Source organism: Amphiprion ocellaris, chromosome 20, assembly GCF_022539595.1.
Source record: "Amphiprion ocellaris isolate individual 3 ecotype Okinawa chromosome 20, ASM2253959v1, whole genome shotgun sequence".
NCBI lineage: Eukaryota > Metazoa > Chordata > Actinopteri > Pomacentridae > Amphiprion > Amphiprion ocellaris.
The window spans coordinates 5,747,281-5,766,756 of NC_072785.1; the positions used below are offsets into that span (position 1 = coordinate 5,747,281).

General features: G+C 38.8%; 2 protein-coding genes across 7 annotated transcripts in view; both read left to right on the top strand.

The window, feature by feature from the left end:
* The window catches only part of atp10d (ATPase phospholipid transporting 10D), a 60,638-nt gene extending 51,616 nt beyond the window's left edge, over positions 1 to 9,022 (top strand). For all 3 annotated transcript variants that reach the window (XM_055005687.1, XM_055005689.1, XM_055005688.1), the window contains 4 exons: positions 4,745 to 4,825; positions 5,073 to 5,177; positions 5,417 to 5,604; positions 6,204 to 9,022. In XM_055005687.1, the coding sequence (XP_054861662.1) occupies positions 4,745 to 4,825; positions 5,073 to 5,177; positions 5,417 to 5,604; positions 6,204 to 6,399 (570 nt within the window). In that variant the 3' untranslated portion in view covers positions 6,400 to 9,022. The remainder of the gene's footprint in view (positions 1 to 4,744; positions 4,826 to 5,072; positions 5,178 to 5,416; positions 5,605 to 6,203) is intronic.
* A 1,171-nt stretch (positions 9,023 to 10,193) lies between these two features.
* dapp1 (dual adaptor of phosphotyrosine and 3-phosphoinositides) overlaps positions 10,194 to 19,476 on the top strand; it is a 31,835-nt gene continuing 22,552 nt past the window's right edge. For 2 of the 4 annotated variants that reach the window (XR_008599980.1, XM_035947217.2), the window contains exons 1-3: positions 10,194 to 10,412; positions 18,751 to 18,873; positions 19,271 to 19,404. Coding sequence is in view for 2 of the 4 variants with exons in the window: in XM_035947217.2 (XP_035803110.2) it covers positions 10,312 to 10,412; positions 18,751 to 18,873; positions 19,271 to 19,404 (358 nt within the window). In the remaining 2 variants the exon portion in view is untranslated. The remainder of the gene's footprint in view (positions 10,413 to 18,750; positions 18,874 to 19,270; positions 19,405 to 19,476) is intronic. The other 2 variants (XR_008599981.1, XM_023268460.3) reach the window with 2 other exon arrangements.

The following is a 19,476-nucleotide window of genomic DNA, read 5'->3' on the forward strand; positions in this document are numbered from 1 at the left end:
ATGATGAAAGAATGATTTCCTTAGGTTTAGTTATTGCTTTATCAGTTTAACATCTGCTGTAATGGAACTTCTTGGTAAATGCTCCGTAATCCATTATTGTAAATTCAGATCTTTTTTTTAAAAAGGATCAGACAAAATAGGGTTTTGTTGAAAAACAATTAGATGTTAAATTTCTATGTCATATGTAAAAAAACAAGATTGAGGGTGTGGTTAAAAAGTGACTTTGTTCATTTACATTTTGAGAAAAAAAAGTCTAACACCTAGCTAAATGCAGAGTTGAGGCTGTCATTATCTACATTGATATTACAGTCACCCACTATAATGATTTTATCTGTACTGAGCACTAAGTTGGTAAAGAACTCTGAGAACGCAGATAGAAACTCAGAGTAAGGGGCAGGTGGTTGATACACAACAGCTAACAGAACCGGTTCTCAGCTTTTTGATCTGTTGCCCTCTGGAAGGCGCTACAGATGTATTAAAGTGAGGACAAACAGACTTAAAAACAGTTTTTTTCCGAGAGCCATCACCACCCTGAACTCTCACATGTCTCACACAAAGCCAAGAACATAGTGTATCTGTGCAATATACACCACTGACTCATTCACTGTTATTTATGTTCACTCTGTTATTCATCTCCGTTATTTATACTGTATATATGTAAATAGATTGTTTTTGCACTATCTTTAAGATTTCCTTGCACTGAATTCTATTCTATTCTATTCTATTCTATTCTATTCTATTCTATTCTATTCTATTCTATTTTTGTGTTTTCCAATTCAAGTGTGTGAGACTTAGACCAAGGCTTTCAAACGAATTATAGCTCAGTTTTGGTCTCTGGTTGATTGTGAGTAGAAGATTGGTGCCAGTCCTCCCCCTCTGCCTGTACTTCTGGGAATATGAAAATTAATATGTCAGGGGGGAGTCGATTGATTTAGACTGACATATTCTTCATGCTACAGCCAGGTTTCAGTCAGACACACTCAATATGATGATCTGTCATCAGATCATTAGCTAAAGAGATTTTGATGACAGAGATCTCGGCATTTAATTGTCCTGTTTTTGGTTTTGATGAAGCCATAGTAATTTGGATATGGTTGTTATGAACAGCCCCTCTTCTGTTAATTTTAGACTTATGGTGGTTGGGGGACGGACACAATCTCTATGGGATGTTGTCTAATAAATTCCTCCATATTCCTAGATAGGAGAGCTGCACCATTCAAAGTGGGATGTATGCAGTCTCTTCTAATAAGACCAGGTTCCCCCCCCCCAAAAAAAAAATTCAATTATCTATTAAGTCTCATTGTTTTCTGGACACCACCTCAACAGACAACGGTTGAATAATAACTTGTGGTTAAAAATATCACTGATCAATTATCAGTGTCTCCTTGCAGATGCCCTGATCCTTTTTACCATGGGTTAATATGTAACCTGACCTGTCCATTTGCACCTCATTCTTTTAAAACTTTTGGAATCAGTACAAATACCGATGTGTGTATTAAAACATTTACAGTGTCTGTTTTTATTTTAATAGTTACATTACTGATAAAAAAAAAAAAAAATATATATATATATATATATATATATATATATATATATATATATATATATATATATATATATATATATATAATAGCTATCAATATAATAATACAATATTTATCTATCTATCTATACATCTATATATCTATAGATAGATAGATAGATAGATAGATAGATAGATAGATAGATAGATAGATATATATATATATATATATATATATATATATATATATATATATATATATATATATATATATATATAATAGCTATCAATATAATAATACAATATTTATCTATCTATCTATACATCTATACATCTATATATCTATAGATAGATAGATAGATTCACATTGGATGATGCTCTGAGAAACATGTCAGCAAGGTAAAACCATACTTTCTTACTGAGTTGTCGGTTTAAAAGTAACGCTATCCTATAATAATAAACGACAAAATTAACATAATCCAACTACAAACAATAAAAGTTTTAAAATAATTCTCTACTGGACTGGAAGCCAGTGGAGAGTGTAAAGGAGTGTGCTGTGTTCACATCTGGAACTGTTAAAAGATGTACCGCAGCATTTTGCACGAGTTGCAGGCCGCTGATGGCCGACTGGGAGATGCCAATATAAAGTGCATTATAGTAGTCCAGTCTTGAGCTGATAAAAGCATTTTTCAAGGTCGGTACAATTAATAAAAGGCTTGACTTTGGCTAAAAGATGTAGGTGAAAGAAACTTGCTCTGACTACTGTCAATTTGTTTGTTAAATTTCAAGTCTCAGTCAAATACCACTCCAAGATTTTTGACAGTCGGTCTCAAAGTCATTGTACTCAGACCTGATATATCAGTATCAGTGCCTCCAAACATAATGCATTCTGTTTTGTCCTCATTTAAAAGTAAAAAGTTAGATGACAGCCACTCCTTCATGTCCTTAATACAGTTAACACTACTCAGTGCCTCACTTTCTGTTGGTTGCACAGGTAGGTTTATCTGAATGTCATCCGCATACCAGTGGAAAGACAGATTATGCTTTGCTGTGAGGGAACCATGCAGCAGCATATAAAGGGAGAACAGAGTAGGGCCAAGAATTGAACCTTGTTGCACCCCACAAGAGAGAGACGCGAGAGAAGGACAGGTCACCAATCATTCCTGAAAAACTCAGATCAGTTAGGTAGGAAGTGAACCACCTAAGTGCGTTGCCACTGATACTAATATACTGACTCAAATGAGACAGGAGGACTCTATGGTCCACTGTGTTGAAGGCCACTGTGAGGTTCAGCAGCACTGGAATCATCGGCTGCTTAGCATCAACGGACAATGCAGTTTCACTGAGGACCTCAACAGAGCAGACTCAGTACTATGACGAGATCTGAACCCAGATCGAAATTTATCAAAAATGTCACTCTCTTCTAGGAATGACTGGAACTGTATAAAAACAACTTTTTCTAAAACCTTGGACAAAAAGGTAAATGTGAAACAGGTCTAAAATTTGACAAAACTGAAGGATCAAGTTGAGGTTTTTTAAGGAAAAGCCAAACAATGGCATGTTTTAAGGCAGCTGGTACAAGTCCAAAACTGAGACAAGAATTAATAAAAATGATCAGACTAGGACGAACAATGTTAAAAATCTCTACCAACACCTTTGTGGAAACAGTGTCCAAGGAGCAGCTGGTAGGTTTCATATGTTGCACCACTTTAGTGAGAGTTGACAGAGAAACCCGTTCAAACTGCTGAAACACAGCAGAATGTGTCAGAGCAGTGGGCAAGTCAGCATTCAAATATCCAAATATCCTGTGGTGAGTTGCCTGATAGTGGCAACTTTATCAGAGAAAAAGTGAAGGAAATTGTCGCAAGTCGTGACTGAAGCATTGTTGTGGAATAAATGTCTTCACAACTTATAGCTTCTTCAGTTTTGACTCTAAGTTCTAATTCTCTAAAGGGTTCACAGGTTCAAATGTAATAGTTGCCTATGTCTCACCAGTGAAGGCAGTGATGAGTCAAGGAGTCAGTTTTCAGATTCAAAAGAGGTGTGTTTATTCCTCAAAGTACAGGTCAACACACTGAGAGATACCCCGGGGTATGTCTGAAGACCCCTCCTGATGCACTGGCTTTTGTACTGTTTTGATCCTGGTGGTTTCCACGCCCCAGGCCCATCCTTCTTTTACGACAGGCCTCCTGCATCAGCCACTATTATACCACCTGTTCTGTTCCTAATGGTGTCTGGGCTCCTCGGTACTTTCCAAAAATTAATGATGGATGGACAGCTTCACCAGGAGGAGTTAGCCCCCCTCCTTCTGACTCCACACCCAGCCTCATTAAACCACTTTATTTATCTTTTCTGCAGTACTTAATCTTTTTTGCAGCACATCAGGCAGTACATCAGGCTTTTATCAGGGTTTCTCTCAGTCACAGTCTTTCAACATACCATCTTAATGAAGTCTGTGTACACAGGTCAGCCCAACCTAGAAATCTGTGTACACAGGTCAGACTGGCCTAGAAATGTGTGTACACAGGTACAGCCCGTGCCATGCACTTTTAATGAGCAGAACAACTGATAAGCACTTTAATATGACTGATAAGCACTTTAATAAGTACAACAACTGATAAGCAAACAAGTATTCGTGGCTTAGTGCCCGATGGCTACCCACTACTGATGATTTTACCACTACAGCATCAGCTAGAACAGAGGTGCATGGGTTAACAACAGAGTTAACTGTGTTGAACAGAATTCTGGGGCGATTACTGCTACTGAGATGATGTTGGAACAGTATTATACAGTACATCTGAGTGCAGACAGATTTGCAACCGAGCAGGGGCTATTTGAGAGAGAAGGCAACGTTTTGAGGGAAAGCATTAAAAAATCTGACTACAAACTAAAGAAATAACGCTTTCAAACAGAAATGTTATGTTCTAGATTAAACAAAGGAACATAACTGCTTTCAAAACAAATTCTCACAAAAATGTTTAAATCATATTGTCAATAAAGTGCATGGTTGCCAAAGTGTGTGTTTGGTACACAATAGTGGGGCATTAACCAGTTCAAGGGCTGCCTGTTTGATCATCATGTATGACAAGAAACCTTGAAACACAGAACTCATCCATTTTCATAAATGAAGAAAGCATGTATGAAGTCAGTGGCACTAATATTTGATTATTGCCATGCCTGTTGACACTGTTCATAAAGAGTAACAGTCTGTTTTCTCTCCAGGTCTATGTTCCTAATATGTTCTGGATCACAGTCCTGGATGCTTTTTACCAAAGCCTTGTTTGCTTCTTCGTGCCTTACTTTGTAAGTACTCTGTGCAAATCACTGAGGTTTGTCAGTCTTTTTTTCCATTATGTGGTGACCAGCTAACTTCTTTGCTCTTTTACTCTCATGTGCCGCTTTTTACTTGACTAATAAAAACTGTTTTCTTGATAACGCTTCATTTGAAAGCCTTAAAGCTGACAGCAAGGAATGATATATGATTATGATATATTAGTAAACACTTACCATACAGTTATGATCCCATTTAAGATTCATATGTGTATCTCAGGCATTTGCAGGATCAGACGTTGGAGAGTTGTCCTTTGGTTCGCCAATCAATACCTCAGCACTCCTCATCATTCTGCTGCACCAAGTCATCGAGAGTAAAACTCTGGTCAGAGTTGCTACCACACTAAAACTTCTTTGATATCATTTCAGTTCAAATTTGGTTTTGTCTCTGTTGTTTTTGCCATGAAAATGTGCGACCTTAATGTTATGCATGCTTTTATTTCAAAAATTGTGTAGTCTACAAAAATGTCATAACAATCCAAAAGCTGCAATAATACCTGATAAAAAAAAAAAAAAAAGATTCAAGAACAGCTTTGTGTCTATAATCCTGTGTCTGTTTTGTAGACATGGATTCATATACTCGTGTTGGTGCTCAGCGGCAGTTCCTACTTTGGCTTTGTGCTGCTCTTTAGTGTGTTGTGTGTGACGTGCAGTCCCCCTACCAACCCACTGGGAGTAGAAACACTCCAGATGTCCCAGCCTCTCTTCTACATCATATGTATCCTCACTATTGTGATGGCGCTGCTACCCAGGTACACACAAACACACATCCTAGCATACAGTGATCCAAATTCACACACATATAATGTACAAACAAATGTAGACATGTAAACATACACAAGCCTCAAATTACTTCTAAATAGCCTGCATTTCAGAGCAGACTACTTTGCATTTCAAGTCAGAAAATGTGTTGAAATGTCATCAAGTTAAGACTGTTTCAATTAAGACTGAGCCGTCACTGCTGGTGTATCCTGTCAGTACTGCAACATCAAACATGTGCAACTTCACTTGTTCATTTTGAATGTAAGTGATCTTCATGAGGGACACACTCAATGTTTTTCTTTCTTGAAACATCTTTTGCATAAACACTAATGAGTGGCTAAAGCCAGCTCTGTGTATTTAACTGTCTTGTGATCATGCTGTATTTAACAGCTTTTTCCTCCTGCTATTTGTCACATTGTGGTAAAAACATCACAATATCTGGACCAACTATCAATCCCTGGCAGTATGCAAATAAAGGAAGCTAGTAATAACACATTGACATTAGTGTTCATCACAACACAAAGAGTACTAAAAACACAATTACCAGATCATAGTCACGGAGGACTGACTGATGTGTTCCCCTCTGCAGGCTATTGTTGCGAGCGCTACACAACACCTTACACCCCTCTGCTGTGTTGAAATCAGATCAGATGGACAGAATGAATGCAGAAAAGTACAGCAGGAGAATGCTCTGCTGGACCAGAAGCCACTCAAGAGGCAACAGACTGTCGGTGTGTGCTGACAACGCTGGCCTGGAGCCCAGCGTGGCCGAAGTGGTGTCTTGACCTCCCTACAGACACACACACACACACACACACACACACACACACACACACACACACACACACACACATACACACAGGCAGCGAGATGCACTCCAGACGTATACAAGTGTATGACCTGGCCAGGGAGAGAAAGACCTGAGGGTTAAGAAAATTGCTGACATTTATGCTGGATTAAGTGTGTCGCTGGCAGAAAGGATTTTCTTGATGCAAAAAAGGGTTCCTTTTCTGTCGCACTACTCCACAGCTTTATAAATTCTGCTGAAATACTGCTCATTTTGTTACACGTAAACAATCAAAGAACTGTAAGAATAAATTGCTGTGAAGAATACAATGTTTTAACTGGACAACTATTATTTATGGAATAAAACAGACTGAGGTGTATCTGCTGAAATAGCTCACCAAGGATTTTTGGGAGCAATAGCTTTGAAACCTGAACATCATCTAAAACAGTGAAAAGGACCAGTTATTGTAATCTCTAGCTGTGTTGTTAATACTGTGACTCCTGAAAAGTAACTGTGAATGATTCACAGTTCAAGGCATCCTTTTATCTTGTACTGGCCCATTATGCATCCTCTATAATGAGGAGCTTTGGCTCATATCTCTTTAAGGACCTATTCTCTAAAAGCTCACCTTCTTCTCAGTGGTGAACTTCCACAAGCCAGCACACAGTGCTTGTGAGCTGTGCTACTTGAGCTGTGCTTAGGGCAGATGACCATGTAAACAAATCCATAGTGAGCATGAAGGAAAGGCATAGTAGGTCCCCTTTAAAGACGTTATATGTATCATTTTAACATTATAAAACCATCAACTCTTTACTATTTTGACATTAGTCCTAATAGAAGAAACACCAGCCTCTGCCAGACTCCAGCTTGTGCAACAGTGTCCATTGTGATTTCCATTGGGAAATCTGCTGGATTGTACACCAGCAAGGCTACATGGACACAGCAGGTGAAAGTGATCAAATCAGATTTTGTTTCCCATGTATGATTTGGTTTTCAATCATAATTTATGGGAAGTGATACGCAGTTGTCATAGTGATAGTGGATTCAGGAAAAGAGACTAGAGTTACTATCTACTCTTATGATATTTTTTTGGAAATCCCATGCAGTGTGAAAGTAGCTAAAGAGACTTCTTGGAGACACAAACAGGAAAGAGTTGTTGTTCTTCCAACACAAATAAGGTGAGCAGGATCAGAATGTAATTATTACTCCAATAGATGCATAACGGACCGGTATCACTTGTGTGTGTGTGATCATTAGTTAATGTTAACTACAGAATACCAAGTTACTTTCACTCTGTCATGTTGTGGTGTATTTAACTCTGGTATCTTTTTAATCTTTACACAGTGTGATGATGAACAAAGACAACTGTATGCTGCTGGGAATGTGTTTACAGACCTGTAAGCTGTGGGTGGTGCACAAAGACAGATCATACCATGAGTGGCCCGTTTTTGTTTACCTGCTCAGATGCTGTCTTTGCAGTGGTAGTAGCGGCTTGTGTAAATGAAGGATTAATCAGAGTCACACTGACTTAAGTTTGGACCAGTCTGTTTATTTATTTTTGCACTTATATTGCTGTAATCAACATTCAACATGGGACTCAACTAGCATCTATACTAGAAAGACATGACTGTAAAATAGAACAAAAACTGACACCGTGGTGTTTCTCAAGGTAGATTAATGCATCTGTATGAGCCATACTTCATTCGCAGACCTCCACCAACATGAATGCACATAGACCAGCTTAAATCAAAATTGAAAGGTAATTCTGTTCATTTCCCCCCATTTGTAGTATTTGTCAAGCTCACTGTTTTTGTATTGCTGATGTTTCAGCCTGTGATTTACTTATCCATCCTGTAGTTTAAACTGTGTTTAAAATTTAATAAGATTGCAACATATGCACTAAATGTACAGTGAGTAACAGACAGTTGTGTTCGTATATGAGTGGATGGATGCCTGGAATTGTAATACATTTAGTGTATTTTGGTAATTAAAGAGTTCAGACTGCAATACCTTGCATGACAGTCCATACACCATTAATGTCTATGTGTACTTTCTCCATCAAGGTGGACAAGCACTCTATTAGTGCAGAAAATTTGGTAAAATAATATTTTTTAATATTGTAATAATTCTATTCATACTGGTTGTGTTATTGTTATTAATGAAATTTAATAAAGTTCCACTTATTTTCCTTTCACTGCTGTCCAGACAACAAATGTGTTTATATCCAATATTCTGTTTGTCATAGTTATATCCAGGTGATATGTTCATGGTGGATTTTTGTGTTGTAATAATTTGCATAACAGTATCATCTTGGTTTGTGAATAGGACAGCTGAATTAAACAAAAAAAAAAAAAATACTCATTTAGTCCTGATAAGCCCTATAATTCAAATTTTATTTTGTTTTCACTGATACAGGATGGAGAAGAAAAGTTGTGTCAGGTGTCCCAGCTGTCTCAATGCACATCACATTTTGACCTTTCTACTCCTTACAAGCCTTACAAATTAAACTGCAGTCCACAGCAGTCACTGATGACAATTTATATACCATGTAATAATTCAGTTGTTTCAATGAATGTGACTGAACTGTTTCAGGTATTGCAATAAACAGATTGTTGTTCAGACTTTGTGTAGCCTGTGCAATATATGTTGAAATTACCTGAGCAGTGGGTGAATTAATGAAATGGAATTTATGTCAAAGTGAAGTTCATAGATTGATTAGTGTTTTTAGATAGCTTTAAAAATGAAACAAATTCTATTATTTGTACAGCATGTGCCCTGACATTAAAGCCCTGTGCCTATTGTGTAAGTGGGTTGTGGGGTTGTTGTGTAAGTGGGTTGTGGGGTTGTGCCTCTTCAGATGAATCATCAAATTGGACTCTAGGGAGTATGGAGGCCAGGCCACCACCTACAGTGTATTCACTGAGCCGTTTAGGAAGTTCTTGGTCTGTAACTAAATTTGAAAGGGAAGTTTGTGTCAAAATTACTTCCACATGAATAGAGGACCGAAGTTTCCCAGCAGAGTACTGCACGGTAATGAGATCAGTGTCATACTCTTCAGCTGTCATTGGTTTTGTAGTTGTGGCTGATTGGTTTATTTCACATGTAACTGCATTGCAGCATCTCATATGCAATGCACTGATGTAACAGGCACACGTGATTTTCACTTGCAAAATAGGACATTACATGTGTATCCCTGTTTCACGGATTTTTAAGTGATAAGTTCACAGGCTTGTGAATAAATTCACATAGATGCCTATAGACAACGGAACACTGTTTCACATTTTGAATATAATATTTCACTTGTAATGTTTGTCTAAGCTTAATTTGAATACTTGTAGGTTGCCAAAAGTTTTTTTTTTTTTTTTAAAGGAATAATTAGCTTATAGCCTTTGAATTTGATTTTATCGAGCTTAGGGCTTTGAAAAATCACTTGACTTTAATGCTGGCAAAAAAAAAAAGTTACAAAAAGGTAAGGATTAGGCGATAGCAGACCTCAGAACAGCCTTATGAAATTAAGCCATTTGATAGTGGTCACCAGTCCACCTTCATGGCTTTTAGGGGCTGTTTCGCTCGATGAGTTAATTTCTGTCCTCTGACCAGTCTCAAAACTTATTTCCTCACAGTCTGACTCACCGGATGTACTATGTTGGTATAAACAACCTACCATTTCAATCGACTTTGTTGTACCTTCCGCTCGCTCTCCCTTTATCCCAAATCACTTAATGCACATTTTCAAATCGTCTGCTCTGCCACATCCGTCCAACAGAGAGCAGAGTGGAGGAGACTGAATGAGCTTCAGCTCCACCATGTTCTAAAGAATGGGCTGGCAGAACGACACTTATTTCCTCTTAGGCGTGTGTGTGATTGAAGCCACCAGCTTTCACTTCTCTTTGTAGCTGTTGTTGTTTGGATGGTCCGAACACCACTGAGGTGCCTGAACACTGGTGGAGGGATGAGTTTCTCCAGTGGTGCATCTATTGAGTACGTGAGTGACGAGCTGGAGACTTTGGGGTAAGACCGTTTATTACTACTGTGATCTACTACTACAGCCAAGTTCCTCGTCAGAAGGAACAAGTTGCTTCTGTTTATGGAACTATATATGTAACGGCCTCCAACGCCCGTCAGCGCCAGTCCAATGAAATAGCTCGGCTGTGAAGTTTATGAAGTCTCATGTTCTGCCCACTTAGGTATATAGGTGTAGATTTCAGTTGATGGTGGTGGGGAGGGGGATACGTTCCCCTCAGTTTCGAGAGCTAGGTCTCATAACTCTCCTATTTTTCCTGAAATTTTACCATATTATGCTCTTCTGCCACTGCTCTGCTGTTAAAACATTGCCTTGTAATGTAATCCTTTGGTTAAAAAGATAAATAATTTTTAAAATAACGAAAAAAAAAAAATCACCAATCATAAACATGGACAGGTCTAGAGCCTCGTATGTCTCTCTCTCTCTCTCTCTCTCAAAAAAAAACTTGAATCCTGAACCAGGAACTTAAAAAATGCAATACAATCTAAAAGTAATACAGTTGCTGAAGCCAAAGCAGGAAGGAAAGCCCACAAAAAAACTTGCTCTCCGAATGTGCATGTTTAAAAGCAGATGGCAGGATGTCTGTCTACGCTCTCTACACCAGGTGCATAGGGCCCCGCCACCTTCTCATGAGTCATTATTCAAAATTCAATGAGAGGATGAAAGATGAACTACCCTTCTGATGTCAGCAAATAATAGTTCCATTAAAGGTGCAGTATACAAGATTTTGGGCATTGTTAATATAGCAGCAAACAACTACTTGCAGACAGTAACAATACTGGCAAGGAAAATCCTGCAATAAATTTATGGTCAAAACTGAAGAGTGAACAAGGTTTTATCAGCACAATGTGCTGATATTTAACTAATACACTACCAGTCAAAAATTTGGACACACCTTCTCATTTAATGGTTTGCCTTATTTTCATGACTATTTACATTGTAGATTCTCACTGAAGGCATCGAAACTATGAGTGAACACACATGGAATTATGCAGGAAACAAAAAAGTTGGAAATAAGTCAAAACATTTTTTAACTTTTAGATTCTTCTAAGAAAAAGCCACCGTTTGCTTTGATTACTGCTTTGCACACTCTTGGCATTTTCTCGATAAGCTCCATGAGGTAGTCACCTGAAATGGTTTTCCAACACTCTTGAAAGAGTTCCCAGAGATGCTGAGCACTTGTTGGCCCTTTTGCCTTCACTCTGCTGTCCATCTCATCCTAAACCATCTGGATTGGGTTTAGGTCAGGTGACTGTGGAGGGCAGGTCATCTGATGCGCCACGCCATCACTCTCCTTCTTGGTCAGATAGTCCTTCCACAGCCTGGAGGTGTGTTTGGGGTCATTGTCCTGTTAAAAAATAAATGATGGTCCAACTAAACGCAAACCAGATGGCATGACATGTCACTGCAGGATGCTGTGGTAGCCATGCTGGTTCAGTGTGTCTTCAGTTTTGAATAAATCCCCAACAGTGTCACCAGCAAAGCACCCCCACACCATCACACCTCCTCCTCCTTGCTTCACGGTGGAAACCATGCATGCAGAGACCACCGTGTCCCACCACTAAGAATAATATCACTAAGTGGGGAGAAACTCAGGCCGGATAACAGAGGAGAGGGTAAACTAACCTGGGACTAACCAAACTTAGTACAGAAAACAGGCAAAATTACAAAAGGACAAGGAACAACACTCACTAAAAAATGTAATAGGAACTAAGGCAATCAGATAAAAACAAACTGAAACTAGACCAACCAAATGGGATACTCACGAAACAAGGGGAACTAAACTAAAGGGGCAGGCAGGCTCTGGGAATCCGGGGTTCGGCGAGATCATCGACGATACAGGGCCACTGGAGCGGGACCAGCAGGGGGGCAAGGCAGAATTGGCTAGTGAGTGTGTCGCATGTGAGAAGCTGGAGCAGGACCAACAGCAGGCAGGGCAGGGTCAGAAATGGCGAATGTTTTGCCAATGCAGGTCCACCAAGAAGCAGCGGCTCGGGGACTGGCAGGAATCCAGGGGTATGACTGTCTATGGTTTGGCAGTGGGTGGATGACTGAACTAGGCTGTAACTACTCCGGTCTGATGTATAGAAGGCTATGCATTATACAGATGTCTTTTAACTAGTGGTGGGATGTGATTTTTAAAAAAATTAATCTGATTAATTAAAGGCTTTGTAATTAATTAATCGCAATTAATCGCACTTGTCAAATAGCAATATTTGTCAATAAGTGAAGTTTTTCAATTCAAATAAAATTGTGATTAACAGTTGAATCAATGAATAGACATATACATGTTTATAATTTAAAATTTAAAAAAATTGAAAATGAGACGTAGAAAAAAGTGATTTTGATGATTTAAAGCCTGGATCTAGTTGTTTTTTCCACTGTATGGCACAAAACATCAGCATAAGTAGTTCAAGGAGCTTCAGAAAGTTGAAAATCCATAGATTCATTCTGTTTTCATAGTTTCTGGGTCTGATGGTGTCATTTTGATGGTTCTTTTTTTTAGGAATATACATTTTTATTTGTGTATTTTTTTTAATAAACAAAAAGCTTATAATTAAGTTATTAAAAGACAGATATTTTTGGTGTTTAAGTTATTCCTCCTCCAAGGAGGCGGAGCCTCGACAGTGTAATAACTTAAACAATAAAATTGTTTCTTTTCTATTTATCTGCATTTTTCGTCTTTCTGCCAGATTCACAGATGACTGCAAAATCAAAGTGCAATTATAGTGATTATATTCAACATTTTAAGACTTTTGTAAACTCAAGCACTGTCTTGAAAAGTGTTCTATTATGGGATGGCTCCACCATTAGCCGTTAGCAGGACTGTCGTAGCTAACGTTAGCTCTGGTGCTAACAGCAACATGTTTTACCGTTGGCTTGAAGTGCCGCAGAAAACTCTTTGTTGTACAATTTACACACAACCAGGCTTTTATCCAAGCTGACAACAGGAAGATTTTTACAAGAAAAATTTCTGCCCAACAAGCTCAATCTCATCTTCTGTCACTGTTCACAAGTGCACTGACGTCACTCAGTGCTTCTTCATCGCAACTGGCAAACAGACTTTAGGCTCATTAGCGCCCCCTACTGGGCTGGAGTGTTCATCAGAGTTACTGGTGTGCCAGATATGAGGGCACTGAGAAAGGTGCAATTAAATGCGTTAATTTATTTAACGCGTTATTTTCGTTGTAACGTGTTAAAGTCCCAGCCCTACTTTAAACGTTTATTTTTCTCTCCAGTCAGTCGACACCATGAAAACTATGAAAATAAAAACACACAAACATATCAAATATACACAAAGTTTGACAAACACGTCTCTATTTAGACAGATTCCAGAAGTCTTTTAAACTAGCTTTCTGTCGTTAGGTGAGTCCCATATGCTAGCTTGCAACAACACTGTACCAAACCGTCCAAAAAAAGCACTTCAACAAATAGCAGCAACAAACATGAAACAAACAAAACTTAAAAGAATAGTTAGATTTTATAGGCCATGTCTTTCCCTCTGTGGCAATGATCACGTTGCCCTCTGTAGCCGTACTGCATCAGACATACAATCCACACGTGTAACCCCGTACTAAACTGTGGTCATGTGACCCGTCTCATATTACATCAAATCAACATCGGAAAACAGTGTTAGATTTCAGGCCAAACATAAGTTCCAAAAGTGTACCTTTACCTTTCTTAACATCTTAATTGTTGTATTTTTAATTCGTTTTAATAATTCAAACATTTAGAAAATGACAACAACAACAGCAAAAAAAAAAAAAAAAAAAAACACTAACCAACTGGAAATTAGAAATTCCAAAATTACTGTCTTTTGGACAGTTGCATAGGCTTTTATTGACTGTGGTGATTACAGACAGGTGAGCCCATCCCCACAGCTGTCTCCAATCGCTGCGATCAGCAGGTAAGCAGGCAGAGCAGATCTGATAGGAGAATGAGAGAGGGGGTGGGGGAGGGCCAGAGGAAGAGAGGATGAGAGGCAGGAAAGTGAGGGAGAAAGAGAGAGGAAGAGGGGGAAATAGGGAGAAAGGTAAGGGCTGGAGCAGGGATCATGACAAATTTATACATAGAATACATGAGAAAATAAGTCAATCTTTATTCTGTTCTTAATGTGTTTGATTTGTTTCTCTTTAGTTAAAAAAAAATCAAAAAATGCCATTAAGATTACTGTTAAAGTACTGGACTGATAAGCAGTATCGATAAAAAGTAGTAGTGCTGTTAACATCCCAACCCACGGGTTTGATCCCGTCTCACATACACGTGGACAAAACTGCTGGTACCCCTCGGTTAATGAAAGAAAAACCCACAATGGTCACAGAAATAATTTTAATCTGACAAAAGTAACAATAAATAAAAATTCTATGAAAATTAACCATTGAAAATCAGACATTGCTTTTGAACCGTGGTTCAACAGAATTATTTTTAAAAAATAAACTCATGAAACAGGCCTGGACAAAAATGATGGTACTCCTAGAAAAGACTGAAAATAATGTGACCATAGGGACATGTTCAATCAAGGTGTGTCCTCTAATTAGCATCACAGGTGTCTACAAACTTGTAATCAGTCAGTCGGCCTATTTATAGGGTTACAGTATTCACTGTGCTGTTTGGTAACATGGTGTGTACCACACTATACATGGACCAGAGGAAGCCAAGGAGAGAGTTGTCTCAGGAGATTAGAAAGAAAATTATAGACAAGCATGTTAAAGGTAAAGGCTATAAGACCATCTCCAAGCAGCTTGATGTTCCTGTGACTACAGTTGCACATATTATTCAGAAATTTAAGATCCATGGGACTGTAGTCAACCTCCCTGGACGTGGCCATAGGAGGAAAATTGATGACAAATGGAAGAGACAGATAATACGAATGGTAACAAAAGAACCCAGAACAACCTCTAAAGACATTAAAGGTGAACTCCAAGGTCAAGGTACATCAGTGTCAGATCGCACCATCTGTCGTTGTTTGAGCCAAAGTGGACTTCATGGGAGATGACCAAGGAGGACACCATTGTTAAAAACAAATCATAAAAAAGCCAGACTGGAATTTGCCAAACTGCATGTTGACAAGTCACAAAGCTTCTGGGAGAATGTCCTATGGACAGACCAGACAAAACTGGAACTTTTTGGCAAGTCACATCAGCTACATGTTCACAGACGCAAAAATGAAGCATATCAAGAAAAGAACACTGTCCCTACTGTGAAACATGGAGGAGGCTCTGTTATGTTCTGGGGCTGCTTTGCTGCATCTGGTACAGGGAGTCTTGAATCTGTGCAGGGCACAATGAAATCTCATGACTATCAAGGTATTCTAGAGAGAAATATGCTGCCCAGTGTCAGAAAGCTTGGTCTCAGTCACAGGTCATTGGTCTTGCAACAGGATAATGAGCCAAAACACAAAGCTAAAAACAGCCAAGAATGGCTAATAGGAAAACATTGGACTATTCTGAAGTGGCCTTCTATGAGCCCTGATCTAAATCCTATTGAACATCTGTGGAAGGAGCTGAAACATGCCGTCTGGAGAAGGAACCCTTCAAACCTGAGACAACTGGAGCAGTCTGCTAATGAGGAGTGGACCAGAATAGCTGCTGAGAGGAGCAGAAGTCTCACTGACAGTTACAGAAATCGTTTGATTGCAGTGATTGCCTCAAACGGTTGAGCAACAAAATATTAAGTTAAGGGTATCATCATTTTTGTCCAGGCCTGTTTCATGAGTTTATTTTTTTTAATAATTCTGTTGAACCACAGTTCAAAAGCAATGTCTGATTTTCATTGGTTAATTTTCATAGAATTTTTATTCATTATTACTTTTGTCAGATTCAAATTATTTCTGTGACCATAGTGGGTTTTTCTTTCATTAACCGACGGGTACCAACAATTTTGTCCACGTGTAGAACTGTTCAAGAGACACAGAGCAGAACAGACACAAGGGGAGAGAAGGAGAGACAGGCAAAGTTAAGACAATGTACCCCAGGGCTTCTACTACAATTCTATAATTCTACTACTCCTTTAAAATAGTCCCAGTGCCGTTCTCACTTCTGTCAGTCACCAAGTCACAGAACAACCCTGGAAGGGGCTTCAAGCAATTAGCCCATGCTGACACTGTAAAATACACCTGCTGGTAATTATGAAGTGCTGTTAATTCCTGTATAAGTGTGTGGCAGTTGTAAGTGGTTTATATGGCTCACGGTAAGGTAGGAGGGCAAAGTTTTACTTCAGGTCCTGAGAGGTCAGTAGTTGCTCTGGAACTAGATATCCAATCAGTGATGCACTGATACTTCAAGGAGTTGTACAGTGTTGATTTTATATATTCATGTGAATACCTTTGTTTACATGTGAGAAGTATGGGAACAGTGTTCTGTGTGGTGTCTGTGTAGGTTCTCATTCATACAGGTCATGGTTATCCAAAGTTGTTTAAATCAATCCAACTGGACTTTAAGAAGGCTCCTTGAAGGCGTTTCACCTCTCATCCAAGAGGCTTCTTCAGTTCTGGTGGTTTTTGATGTTGCCTCAGCTTATAACCTCTGTGAGGTGTGGTCAGTGCTATTCATATTCCAACAACCATTGCCAAGATGGTCGTTGGGAGCCAGGGAGTGACAATGGGGCTCATTGAAATGCGAGTTTCACCGAGCCCTCGCATGCTAATGATGGTCATTAGCATGACCCACTTCACATGAGTCATTCTGCATTCTGAGTGTTCTGTGTGGTTATTTTCTAATCCCATTCTTGACAGGTATGTTTAAGACGTGAATTTGTCTCCCTTCAGTAAAACATGGAAGAAGCAGAGGACTTATTTTTTAAAAATTGCTAGGTATTAGACCACAGACACAACAATACTATTAGAGGGCAGGGGTCTTTTTGCACATGAATATGAACTGTGGCCTCATACAACCACCGAATATTTAGTGGCAAACAAAGTTATCACACACAGTGTTGGGATCTTATTCAGCAGCAGCAGCACACACTAGTAGGATAGTAGGTCTGACTGTGCAACTCACAGCCACAGAATTCACTGCTACCATCAGACGTCAGAGGTCCTGTGTCCAAGCTCCGTTGGGTCAGAGGAGTTTTAGCAGCATAAAGGGGACCAACACAGTATGGTCATGATGTTATACCTGATTGGTGTATAAGGCATCATAACCAGTAATATAAACTCACATTGTTAGCTGTGTTGAGAGACTATGCTTTTACCAGTAATCACCAAGAGGTCAACAGTATATTGACTGTTTTAAACAATCTGCATTTTTAAATTAGATTCATGAAATTCTGTGGTCCTATTGTAATTATTTAATGTTTAAATAAATACAGTAAGAAAAGAAGAAAAAGCTTTACATCCAGGCAAGTCATCCCAAACCTTAAAGTAACTGTAATGAACAATTTCTTGTCCCATTGTGACCTCTAAAATCTAAATTCACCTCTATTTCCCCACAAAGTGTCTTAATTGCAACAGTCTGGTTGTCATTCTCTGAAACTAAAAGGTTGAACACAGAAGCTGTTGGTTCTCTCAGCTACTCCTCAATGGAAGGTGTGGTTACACTGTACCACTGACTGAAGTTAGAGTTGAAGTTGTGGGAACATAACTGTCTTATACAGTGTGATAACTTTAAACCTTCAGAAACAATAGACACACTGATGCACTCCAGTTTGAAATCCAAAGGTGGCGCTGGTTTTGTTTGAGCTTCAGACTGTTTCTGGTATAAAAGGGGAACAGATAAATCTGTACCTGACTAAAAATAGGATAAACACTTTTTGAATATTGTGTTTGTTACTATTGAGCTATAGTGTTCTTTGTTTTAATTTACACAATCCCAAAAGATCTTAATGCAAATGAAGATCTTTCACTTCTCTTGACTAGTTTGCATAACAGCATGGTAATTGCCAGCTGTACCAGGAGAGAACAGAAAGTGCTGCTGACGGTCATCCAGATGGCCCAAAACATCATTGGGACCCAACTTCCAGCTGTCGAGGACATTTTCCAGGCCTGTGTTATGCACCCATCTAGGGGGAAGGTGCATAGCATAATATTTGTTTTTTTACAAAAAAAAAGAAAAAAAAGGTAAACGATTTCCCAGTCCCCAAACCACCGTGACCCCCAATTCAGTCTACAGTCTGACACCGCCACACAGAGACTGATGGAGGAAATAATCACACCATGCACAATATTGTACCAATATCTGACCTGAGAAGCAGAACATGTATAACTCATAAGTTAGAATGCAAAGGTTTCTCATCATAAATGTGTGGAATGTCGCTATTAAGTGAACTGTTTTTAATCATGTGAAATGATTGCTTCTCAGCTTATATTATTATTATTATTTGTTGAAGGTGGTACCATGGTGACCTGTCCCGCCATGCTGCAGAAGCCCTTCTCTTGTCCAATGGGACAGATGGAAGTTACCTCCTGAGAAACAGTAATGAGGGACCTGGTTACTTTGCCCTGTCTGTGAGGTCAGTCTCAATAGTTTTGATTAGTTTAACAGTGGTAACACCATAAACAGTTGATCACTGGTACTTGTATTGGTATGCTTGTTTTCCATATCTAATGTATTCAGCACCCAGTCTGTGTTATCATTTTATTTGTTTGCATTGTATACAAGCCACAGTGAGAGTGATGGAAAGTTCTAAAGAAACAGCCTTTGCTGTTTGTTGCAGTAAAACCTTCTGTCGTGATATTTACACTGACCATTTCCAAGATAAGAAACAAATTTTAAGCTAAATCTCAAGACTGTCATTCAGCTCACTTTGAAGAAAAAAGAAATAACATGCACAAATGTGAAAAGTTTACTGTATTCTTACAGACTTTAAAAGTGCAACATCAAATGTTTGTTTTTCATTTGACATATAGGGCTAAGGATTCAGTAAAGCATTTTCAGGTGACACGCAAAGACAGTGGCTATGCATTTGGGTTTAACAAGTTTGCAACCCTTCAAGATTTTGTCAACCACTTTGCTAACCAGCCCCTGTTGGGCAGTGACACAGGTATGTAGAACTTGAACTTCACTAACAGCTGCATGTTACGAGCTTATAAAGTAAAATGTTTGTTTCTTTTTT